The 12,499-nt window shown below is 37.6% G+C and overlaps 1 protein-coding gene across 1 annotated transcript in view; it reads right to left on the bottom strand.

The window, feature by feature from the left end:
- Window positions 1–12,499, bottom strand: part of RAVER2 (ribonucleoprotein, PTB binding 2) — an 89,783-nt gene that overhangs the window by 34,642 nt on the left and 42,642 nt on the right. Inside the window, exons 6-8 of the mRNA XM_054720878.1 lie at window positions 5,530–5,615; window positions 2,892–2,957; window positions 2,621–2,732 (exon numbers count right to left, since the gene is read on the bottom strand). Of these exons, the coding sequence (XP_054576853.1) occupies window positions 2,621–2,732; window positions 2,892–2,957; window positions 5,530–5,615 (264 nt within the window). The remainder of the gene's footprint in view (window positions 1–2,620; window positions 2,733–2,891; window positions 2,958–5,529; window positions 5,616–12,499) is intronic.

Below are 12,499 nucleotides of genomic sequence, written 5' to 3'. Positions count from 1 at the left end.
TTCTTAAACAACTTCCAGTAGAGTCTCAAGAATATTACATTTTTTAAGTCTAAGTTTTAATTGTGTATTTTAAAAGCTGAGTGCAAAATGTATGCACTTTTTTGGCATTTGAGTGGCATCAGTGCCTTTTTTTAAAAAAATGCCCAATCATTGTAATTTGCCTGCTTGCATATCTGAAGGAATAATTAGTCTTCGGTTTAAAAAGTTCTCTGACTCTTAAACATTGGTAAAATTAGATTAACTCCAACAATAAATTTGGTCAGCTTTCTTGCACCAGCTCATCTCTTCCCTGCTCTCCAGTTCAAAGTCTTCACATTGGCAACCTGAATCGACCATGGTTGGAGTGTTTACACACAGGAATCACAAAGCCTACAAACCAAGATATTTTTACCCTAGAGAACTGATTTTTAAACATCAGCACACCACTATTTAAAACACATCAATATTTGTGAATAGATCACCAAATTTAACATGAAAGTTTTACATTTTTATTTATAGGGCATAACAAGAAATTCTGGGAGAAAAAAATGGAAGTTTTAATAGGCAAATTCTGAACCATTCCACTTTTTAAAAAAATCTATAGATCAAAATTAAATGAAAAGAGCTAATTTTGATAACTACTTTAAGTCAAATTTATAATTTACAAACTCACTAAACAAATTTCTTAAATTACTTTCAGTATTATGTACTTAAGAGATGGTTTTATCTCTTAGTGATATATTTATTTCAACACTGAATTTTCAGTGTTCTTAATACAGCACATGCAAAAGAAAATAGCTTATTATTTAATCCAACACAACTAATAAATATTTGCATAAGCTTTTAGGCATACAGAATTTATTTTTTAGGACAGACCCATCATACAATAAAAATTTCTAAACCTATGTAATGGTTTACCTTTTGCCCAGTCAATACGAACACTCAGAACTGATTGAGTTATCTGATAACTGATTGAGTTATCTGATCATTTGACTTGCTGGTTTAATGTACAAGATATATATGTTACCCATATATATTTTAATTTTATTAATGGTGGCCCTTTTTCCCCCCGGTGTCTTTCAAAATCATATTCAAGTAAGAAATCACATTAACCACCATGCTCCTGTTTTTCTTTTAATAAGAACTGTACACATTATTTTTCTTCTAACACTAATATGGAAATCACATTTTAAAAAGTGACATCCTATATAATAAAAGCCTAATACAGGCAGTCCTCGGGTTATGTCGGACTCAATGTATGTCATTTCATGGTTACATCGCCATCTCCCATTTATTTATTTTTTTAAAAAGTTCTGTCATTTCGACGTATGTACATGTGTGCTTTATGTTTTTTATTATTTATTTACCACAAGTAAAGGTAAGGAATTGTTGTTATCTTTCTTTTAAAATTTTTTTACTGTTTCACTTCATTACTGCTATGTATGTGCTCCATGTGAGTGACGTAGGTGCTTATGTAGGTGGGTTCCGACTTATGGCAAAAATCGCGTTACGTTGCACTGTAGGAACGGATCTCCGACGTAACCCAAGGACCTACTGTACACTAAGTGTCCAGTCGTCCATTCAATCAATCAAAGGGTAATATGCTAATGATATGCTAAGGCTGCTCAACCACTTGCACTGAACACCAAGGAGCAGACAGTCAACTGGTCAACCGGTAGCTATGACATGCACTGACCACCAGGGGACACTCTGACGGGTAGGTTAGCTTGCTGCTGGTGTCCAGCCGATTGGGACTGGGCTAGACAGGCCGGACATGCCCTGAAGCCCTCCCACATTTTCTCTCCAGCTGGCCAACCTCCTGCATCCCTCCATAGCCCTGATTGTGTGCCAGTGGGGTCCCTTGGCCTGGCCTGAGCCCTCTCGCAATCCGGGACCCCTTGGGGGATATCGGAGAGCTGGTTTCAGCCTGATCCCGCAGGCCAGGCAGAGGGACCCCACTGGTGTACGAATTCGTGCACTGGGCCTCTAGTAAGTAAATAAACAAACTTTAAATTAACAAACACCAGCTATCCTATATATAAAAGGCTAATAAGCAAATCAACTGAACGGCAAAACAACCGGTCGCTATGACATGCACTGACCACCAGGGGGCAGGCGCTAATTGCAGGAGCTGCCCCCTGGTGGTCAGTGCGCTCCCACAGAAGTCAGGTTGACGGCTGGTGAGCGCAGCAGCGGTGGCGCAGGCTGGGCTGAGGGGACCTTCTCCCCCCCCCCCCCAGTGCATGAATTTCATGCACCGGGCCTCTAGTTTCTTCATAAAAGCTAAGGTTTTCTTATCCAGGCAGAAGTTCAATGAATGCCTGCGTAATGTGTTGTCAGCCCAGTGGGCAGCATGTCACTCTCAAATGGACCTATGTTTTTGCCTCACGCTGCTGCGAACCTTTACCAAACATTAAAGCTTATCCCACAGGCAAAGTCTTATCTTGGCATGGAAGCAAGTCCATCAGTAACATCAATAATTTTCTAATATTAAAAACAGAAAAGCCAAAAGGGCCCTGGAAATTTTAAATGACTAAAAACTCAAATTTGACCTTCCTGTAAAAAGCAGGATGTAGATAAATTATCTTTAAACCTCAAATCTGACTGTGTACTGACTTTTCAGTAAATACACATCATTTACTTTTATGTGCTTCTCCATGATGACCCAACTCTGTTTTCAAGGGAAGGGCTGACCCTATTCCTACTGCAGCCTGAAGTACCATCACCGGGGGATCTCCAAGCAAGCCCGGCTTCTGCAAAAGAAGAAAAGAAAGTAAGACCTCTGCCAGTGGCAGCAGGATGTAACTGACTTAAGAGGCTACACAAGTGAACATTTAACCTGACCAATAGCCTGATTTCAGAAAAAAAAAAAAAATGAACTCATTCCAAAGAAAAAATAATTCCATACTTACATTATTAGTATGAATATTCTCAAACTTCATTAATTGTTGCTGTGCCAGTGATACATGGGAGAGATTCTGAAGGAATAAATTAGAAGTATTACCCATAATTGAGCTCTGTGAAAAATGTAAAACATTAAGTTAGTTTAATTTTTAAAAGCTGCGTGTGTATAACCTAATTCATATGGTTCAATTCTCTAGCTGATCTGAGCAAATGCAACAGCTTCTTTGTATCTCACATTGTAACTGCAGGCAACAGCAATTAATTCTTGTAATGATATACAAGATGTGACTTTAATGTCAGCATCATTCAATAATTTATTTATTAATTTAATCATTCAACGAAGGCTTACTGAGCACTTTCTATGTGTCAGTCACTGTGCTACATAGTGAGAAATACAACACTATGATCTGCCCTCACGGATCTTATTGTTCCCTGAAGAAATAAGGCAATAACTAATTATAAAAACATAAATACAAATGGTAATGAGCACATGAAGGGAAAATACAAGGACCCGTGAGAACAGACAGTGAGGGAATTGAGTGAGATTGTTAAATTCAAAGGTTTTCCTGAGGAACTAACTATTGTGCAGAGATTGAAAGGCTGCGGAGAGTAAGTAGGCGAAATCTGGGTGTGATGCTGCAGTGGAGAGCATTCCAGGCAGAAGGAACAGCAGGAGCAAAGCCCTCAGGAGAAGGGAACAAGGCCCTCTGAGGACCAAAGCAGGCCACTGTAGCTGAGACAGCGATGCCCTGAGCATGGCAGGCAGGTGAGCCCAGCTTGGACAGGCCTTAAAGGCAAAATCAAGCATTTTGATTTTTATTCTAAAATAAAGAGAATATTGTCTATTCTCTGAATACCCTTCTTGTATCACTCTTCACACCTTATTGTAATAAATTATTTCAGTTTTTTTCTCTATTTGTTGAAATTTTGTAAGAACAGAGGCGATGAACGTGTGTTCAATACTGTAGCCTCAATGATCAGCAGAGCATCTAGTACATTCTCATTAAAACATGTTGAGTAAATTAATGAACAAAGGCCCCATAATGTACAAGGTCCTAGGTTAGATTCTAAGAATGAAAAATAAATAAAAGATAGGCCTTTCCCTTAAAAAGCCAGGTGTAGGGCCGGACATTCACTCACCCAATCTATAATCACCTGTTATGTATTAGGTTTGATTTGTAACTGGGCTCCTATATAGATGCAGCCTCAACGCTACCAGAAATGAATGTTCATCTCCAATACTATAGTTATATATACAAACACATTTTAAAATACTTATCTGAGAAAGGTAAAACTAATTTTTACTCTAATATATGAGTTATTTTTATAACATCAATTAAAATTTAAGAATAAGAGTTATTGTCCATTCATTTATTGTTTCTCTTTCTGTAAATACTCTTTCGAGTTCAGACCACATAAGAGGACTTGTTTTGAGCTGCAGTCATGCACCACATAACATGCTGGTCAATGATGGACCAAACATATGCCAGTGGTAGGAGATCACAGCTCCACGCCCTAAGACTTTCCAGGGGGGAAAGATGTGGAGGTGAAAGGCAGTGATCTGGGTGATCCTGAGCGAATGTGTGTTTGTGTCTTAGTTTTTAACAAAAAAAAAAAATTAAAAGTAAAAATAATAAAATTTTAAAATAAAAAATAGCTTAGAGAATAACAATATAAAGAGAGGAAGTATTTTTGTATAAATGTATAATGTGTGTTTTACGCTAAATGTTTTTACAAGAGTTGAAAAGTTAAAAAAATTTAAGCTTATAAAGTAAAAAAGTTAAAGTTAAGATTTACTTATTATTCTCTAACAAATTAAAATATTAAATTTTGTTAACACATAGTTTATGTTAACATAAAAGCAAATAAAAAGATTTACTTATTATTGAAGAAAAATAATTTTTATAAATTTAATGTAGCCTGAGTGTACAGTGTTTGTAAAGACTATGCCAGTGCACAGTAATGTCCTCGGCCTTCACCACTCACTCCCTGATTCACCCAAGCAATGTCCATTCCTGCCAATGCCCAATGCAGGTGTACCAACACAGGTGAGTTCATACATGATGAAATCGCCTAACTATGCATTTCTTAGAACATATTCCTATTGTTAATCAATGAATGACTGTACTGATTTAGTTACAGAAAATGTACCACACAAAATATACCCTTCCTTAATGCCTTATACATAGGAATCAATAACTATATAACTATGTTGCTTTGATTAGCTTAATTTGATCTGATGGTCTCATTATGTCTTTGTATTTATTGTTTTTAATCCTCACCTGAGGATATTTTTTTTCCATTGTTTTTCAGAGCAAGTGGAAAGGAGGGATGGAAAGAGGGAAGAGAATAAGTGAGAGAGGAAGGATGTGTGAGAGAGACACATCAATTGACTGGGGGGCAGAGAGCAAGCCCACAACCCAGGAATGTGCCCTTGACCGGGATTTGAACCCTCAACCCTTCAGTGCATGGGTCAACATTTTAACCACTGACCAACACCAGCCATGGCTAAATTATGTTTTTACGTACCTATACTTATGAATAAGTATTTTTTAAATACTCTTTTAACTTGAGAACTTTACTCGTTAAGAACAAAATATTCACTACAAATTTTTGATGTTTCAATATTCAATGCCGTTTATATACCTGATGTGCTTTATTCAAATGTAAAAATGCAGGGGAGATGGATGGATTCATCAGATGTGGCAAGCTGTGAGGTGTTCCAAGAACTGCTTTAAGAAAATAAAAGTAAAAGTTTAACTTTATGATATACATGGAATTTAAAAATAAAACAAACTTCAAAAAGGATAAATGAATATTTCTTTAAACTTTTAACAAATTAACTGGAGGTTCATTTATATACTGACCTTGTCATTGCACAAAAAGGACAGGGTTCTTTCCATGTGATATTTAGAATCCCCACACCTTCTGTCATAATGGTAAAACACTAAACCTACCCTTTCTCTTCTCTAGTGCTTTAGTGAAACAAAACCAATTCCATCTTTTAACAAGTATGCTACTAGTTGAATCCATGTTATTTGCTCAGTGTTTTTGTTAGGTTTGGGGGTATTTTGGCAAGGAGTGGGAGGCAAGGACTTAATACAAACCTGTCTTTGAAAACTATACAGTACCATTGTGAAGAAAATATATATACATAAAAGTATTTACATAATGAAGTCAAAAGAAACAACAGTATTGTGCACAGTTGATAAAAGGAATAAATGGTAACCATACTCTTTATCAAATTTGTCTAAAGCACAAATACCAGAGTACATATCAGGAGATGGCTTTCACAATGAACATAAATGAAACAATTTCATATTATTATTATAAAGTAACTGGAAATAGTCATAATATACACTTTTCTCTAGCAATACAACAATTAGAACCAGTGGAGGTCAGATGTAAAAAGCACTTCAAAAAGCATATAATCCAATGATAAAAAACATTTGGAACTTACATATGTAACATCCCTACAAGTTCATCCCTTGCTTTAAAAACTGTTTCAAAATTTCATTACTTGCTGAGGCAGCCCATTACATTTTTAAAAAACTGACCATTAGAACATGCTTTCTTTAAAATGAGCTAGTTTCAATATAGGTGGTGGGAAGGTTAGATCATTAGGACGAGTTGCTTAAAGAAAGACACTGTTTATTAGGAAAGATGGATAAAAAACGGTCATTTCATAGTGATAAAGAGGTCAGTTCATTAAGAGGATGAAACAAGTTTAAATGTCTCTATACCAAATAACAAAGGTTCAAAATATATAAAGCAAAGAATTCTAGAACAGGAAAAGTAGACAATACCATAATTATAGTTAGAAATTAAAAACTACTTCCTTTTTTTTCAGAGAGTCACTGTATTTTGTTATAAGACAGTAAAATATATTTCACAGCTTTTAGTGAAAACAGTATTTCTCAGTTTAAAACAAGAACTAGAATCAAAACACTGGAAATGTCCACAATCTCACATCTAGTTGCTTTTACCCTAAGCTATTGGCTAGGTCTCCCACTATGCTCCATCCTTCCCTCACATAACTAATACTGTGGTCGGCAAACTCATTAGTCAACAGAGCCAAATATCAACAGTACAACAATTGAAATGTCTTTTGAGAGCCAAATTTTTTAAACTTAAACTTCTTCTAACGCCACTTCTTCAAAATAGACTCGCCCAGGCCGTGGTATTTTGTGGAAGAGCCACACTCAAGGGGCCAAAGAGCCGCAGTTTGCCGACCACGGAACTATTAGAGTAAGTTAACAGAAAATTAGTAAAGATATAAGAGATCTGAGCAGCACTATTGTTACCATAGTTAGCTAAATATTAATAAGAATAAAGCAAGAGGAATTGGACATTGCTAAACCTAATGGGCTGAGACACTGAGCCTGTTTGCTTCACCAGGAAGCTATAGCTTAACAACCCTCCCTTCCCCCATGTAGAGAGCAGCCCACCCTCCCATCAACAATATGCACAAAGGATTATAATACAACATGAACAAGTGAGGCTTACCCTAGGAACGAAAGGTTGGTTTAATATTTAAAAAATCAGTCAATGTAATTCATCATGTCAATAGACAACAACAACAACACTCAACCCCAGACATCATTTCAATTAGCGGAAAAAAGAAATGGGAAAATTCCAGCAATTATCATGATATAATTTCTCAGCAACAGAGGAATAAAAGGGAGTTTTCAGCTTGGAAAACAAAACCTGTGGGGAAAAACACACACAATAGCTTACATAATACCTAATAATAAAACAAGAATGCTTTCTTTGTAAGATGAGGAACAAGACAAGAATGTCCACTCTCACCAGTTGAATGCACAAATTATGCTGAAATTTCTACCTATTCCATTAAAACAAGGGGAAAAAAAGGTATAGATATTAGAAAGAAAGAAGTAAAACTATGTTAATCTGTAGATGACATGATTGTCTACAAAGAAAATCCTTAGAAAAAAACATACTGGAAATAATAAGGTTGCAGGATACAAGATAAATATACAAAATCAACTGAACTTGCATATGCTGGCAACAAGCAATAGTAAATTGAAGTTTAAAAAGCAATCTTATTTAAAATAATAGAAAAAACTATAAAATCCTATGGAAAAATCTGACAAAATATGTGTAAGATTTGTACCCTGAAAACAAAATATTTCTGATAGAAATGAAAGAAGAGCTAAATAAATTCAGAGATATATACCATATTTATGACTTGGCTTCAAATCTGTCAATTCTGCCCATTCAACTCAGTATCAATCAAATTCCAGCAGATAATTTTTCTTAGAAATTGACAGGCTGGTTCTAAAATTTATATGTAAATGCAAAGAATCTCAAATAGACAAAAGAAATGGAAAAAGAAGAATAAAGTTGGAGGACTTACTTTAACTGATTTTGGGGCTTATTATAAAGCTACATTTATCAAGACAAAGTACTATTGGTATAAAGAAGACATTTAGATCAATGCAATAGAATACAGAGTCCAGAGGTAGAGACACAGATACAGAGTCAATTGGTTTTTGAAAAAGGTATAAAAAAATTCAGTGGAAAAGGATAATCTTTTTAAACAAATGATGTTGGAACAACTGTAAAGAAAATTAACCTGGACTTTTACCTCACACCATAAGCAAAAATTAACTCAAAATGGATAATAGATCTAAAGGTAAGAGATAAAATTATAGAACTTCTTGAAGAAAACATGGACCTTGAATTCGGCAGATTTGTTAAAAATGACACAAGAGCCGAAACCGGTTTGGCTCACTGGATAGAGCGTCGACCTGTGGACTGAAAGGTCCCAGGTTCGATTCCGGTCAAGGGCATGTATCTTGGTTGCGGGCACATCCCCAGTAGGGGGTGTGCAGGATGCAGCTGATCGATGTTACTCTCTCATCGATGTTTCTAACTCTCTATCCCTCTCCCTTCCTCTCTGTAACAAATCAATAAAATATATATTAAAAAAAAAGAAAACATAATAAAACCTTAATTTATTTTTTTAAAAAATGACACAAGAAGTACCAACTGTAAAAGAAAAATATAATACACTGACACAAGATGCTTTGTCTTTCCTGAATACCAAGAAGCTTTTCATACATTCTCCATTAGTCTGGCAATGTTTTTAAGTGAGGTAGATTTAATCCTCTTTCCTTGCCACTCTACACAAGTTTTTAAGTGAGGTAGATTTAATCCTCTTCCCTTGCCACATTATTCTCTATCAGTGTAATGTTAAAATATCTTAGTTAAAACTGTGAAAGTACAGCTAAAATAAAGAAGCATAATCTCATATGCCCATATATCCATGTGAGAAGGAGAGTAGAAAACATATTCTTAGATTAAAAACAAAAACAAAATAATGTTGGAGAGGAGTTACTAAAAATAGCCCAGAGTCCAAAGGTGTGAACAATACTTTCTAAAAGACCCAAGAGAGTTACACACTTCTTTGAACACTAATATAGTCTCGGAATGCAGTAACAGAAATTCAATGATCACTGCCCTTTGCGCTGATCAGATCTCATCTATAGGACATGTCCACGTCTGTGTACACATTTCAGGACAACCCAGAAACTCGGGGCTTTACCTACTTGCGGAGGGCATCTAGAGAGCATACCCTGACATGTTGTGGAAAGTCAAATATAGAATTGTAGTCTCCAAAGAGGCATAAGAGGTGTAAAAAGAAAATATTAGAACCGTTACTTATATTTACTTTCTTCTTAAAAATTAAATTATTAAGTTTAAGATGTCTTTCTATATGGGTTGACAAGAGTGCATTTCTATATTTGACATGTATGTGATATATATATTGTATATATTGGGGCTCTGTTCAAAATTTCTTTCACTGATAGGGGTCTATAATCCAAAAGTAAATATATAAAAGGAGACCATTGGTCTGGAGAATAGAAGACAGGAAAAAAAAACAAAAATGACTAAGATTTCATGTTACTTGTCTTCAAATAATAGAAGGCTTATCTTATGGAAAAATGGATTTATTCAGTGTTTCTTCAGAGGGAGAACTAGAATAAGTGACTAAAGGATGTGGGAATTACCATCTAATATAAAGAAAAGCCTTCTAGTAATTAAAGTTGTCAAACCAGGGAATAGGCTGCCTTGGGAAATAGTGAGCTTCTTAGGCTTCAATTAGCCAAGACATAACAAGGATATATCTATACCATTAAAATTGCAGAAGACTGCATAATAGACGGAGCCAGAAAACCTCTAAAGCTGCTGCTTACACATAAATAGTTGATGAGAATATGAAGTACTTAACATGAATATCTATACTAAAAAAAGGGTAATATGCTAATTAGACCGGGAGACCTTCTGGATGTCCTTCCGGACAAAGCCATGGTGGCGGGGCCGAGGCAGAGGCTGTTAGGGGCAATCAGGCCAGGAGGGGAGGGCAGTTGGGGGTTATCAGGCCAGCAGGGGGTGCAGTTGGGGGCGATTAGGCCAGCAGGAGGGGCAGTTGGGGGTGAGCAGGCCAGCGGGGGGGCAGTTGGAGTCAATCAGGCTGGTGGGGGGACAGTTGGGGGCAATCAGGCTGGCAGGGGGGGAGGGCAGTTAGGGGTGATCAGGCCAGGAGGGGAGGGCAGTTGGGGGGTATCAGGCCAGCAGGGGGGGCAGGTGGGGGTGAGGAGGCCGGCGGGGGGGGGGGAGCAGCTAGGGGCAATCAGGCTGGCGGGGGGGGGCAGTTGGGGGCAATCAGGCTGGCAGGGAGGGGGCAGTTAGGGGTGATCAGGCCGGAAGGGCGGTGCAGTTGGGGGCGATCAGGCCAGCAGGCAGAATGGTTAGGGGTGATCAGGCAGGCAGGCAGGTGAGCAGTTAGGAGCCAGTGGTCCCGGATTGTGAAAGCATGTCTGACTGCCGGTTTAGGCCCGATCCCACAGGGGGGATCCTCCAAGGGGTCCCAGATTGGAGAGGGTGCAGGCCGGGCTGAGGGACCACTAGTTTTTGTATAATGAAGAATTAAATGGTCCTCATGCCTGGTTCTTGAGAGAAAAATTCAATCTTTGGAATGTTCCCAATGACAAGAGTATCTGTGTTATGCTAATGAGGTGATGCTAGGTGGGCCCCTAAATAGTTTCAGAATAGGGGCTGGTCATACCAAAAAGACCAACCAGTGGTGAGAGGTCTGGGTCTTTAGCCATGTGATATCAGCCAGACCTCCTGACCTCCAGAGAGGACTGAGTTCAATAAGATGCCCAAATACACCTACCTACAAATGAAACCCCGATAAAAACCCTAGACATCGTATTTAGTTCAGCAGAGATCCCTGGTTGGGGAATAGACTGAAGTGCTGGGAGAGTAATGTGCCCTGATTCCATGAAAGCTGTATTCAAGACCTTCCCAGACCTAGCCCTAGGTGTCTCTTCATTTGGCTGTTCCCGAGTTGTATCCTTGATAACAAAACTGTAATCATAAGTTCTGTGAGTTGTTCTAGCAATTTATCAACCTGAGGGGACATAGGAACACCCAAATTTATTTATTTATTTATTTGTTAGGAAATGGCCTTTATTTTTTATTATTATTATTTCTTTATATTTAATAAATCTTTATTATTCAGATTATTACAATTGTTTCCCCCCCCCCCCCCACATCTCCCCTCCACCCGGTTCCCACGCCCCCTTCTGCCCTTACCTCCCCGCCACTGTCCTTATCCATAGGTGTATGATTTTTGTCCAGTCTCTTCCCGTACCCCCCATACAGACACCCCTTTCCCCCTGAGAATTATCAATCCACTTCCATTCTATGCTCCTGATTCTATTATGTTCACCAGTTTATTCTGTTCCTCAGATTTTTAATTCACTTGACTTTTAGATTGACTTGTTGATAGATATTTGTTGTTCATAATTTTTATCTTTACTTTTTTCTTCTTTTTTCTCTTTTTAAAGAATACCTTTCAGCATTTCATATAATACTGGTTTGGTGGTGATGAACTCCTTTAGCTTTTTCTTATCTGTGAAGCTCTTTATCTGCCCTTCAATTCTGAATGATAACTTTGCTGGGTAGAGTAGTCTTGGTTGTAGTTTCTTGCTATTCATCACTTTGAATATTTCCTGCCACTCCCGTCTGGCCTGCATAGTTTCTGTTGAGAAATCAGCTGATAATCATATGGGTGCTCCCTTGTAAGTAACTGTTTTTCTCTTGCTGCTTGTAAGATTCTCTCTTTGTCTTTTGCCCTTGGCATTTTAATTATGATGTGTCTTGGTGTGGTCCTCTTTGGATTCCTTTTGCTTGGGGTTCTGTGCGCTTCCTGGACTTGTAAGTCTATTTATTTCACCAGGTGGGGGAAGTTTTCGGTCATTATTTCTTCAAATAGGTTTTCAGCATCTTGCTCTCTCTCTTCTTCTGGCACCCCCATAATTCTGATGTTGGTACGCCTGAAGTTGTCCCAGAGGCTTCTTACACTATCTTCAACTTTCTGAATTCTCTTCTCTTCTTGCTTCTCTGGAGGAGTGTCCTTTGCCTCTTTGTATTCCAAATCTTTGACTTGATTCTTGCGTTCCTCTAGTCTGCTGCTGGGTCTCTATATAATATTTTTAATTTCAGTCAGTGTATGTTTAATTTCTAGTTGGTCCTTTTTCATATCCTCGAGGATCTCATTAAATTTATCGGCCTTTTCCATGAA

The sequence above is a fragment of the Eptesicus fuscus genome, chromosome 9, assembly GCF_027574615.1.
Source record: "Eptesicus fuscus isolate TK198812 chromosome 9, DD_ASM_mEF_20220401, whole genome shotgun sequence".
Classification (NCBI taxonomy): domain Eukaryota; kingdom Metazoa; phylum Chordata; class Mammalia; order Chiroptera; family Vespertilionidae; genus Eptesicus; species Eptesicus fuscus.
Note: the sequence above shows the minus strand (reverse complement) of the source record. Positions and strands in the feature narration are given on the sequence as shown.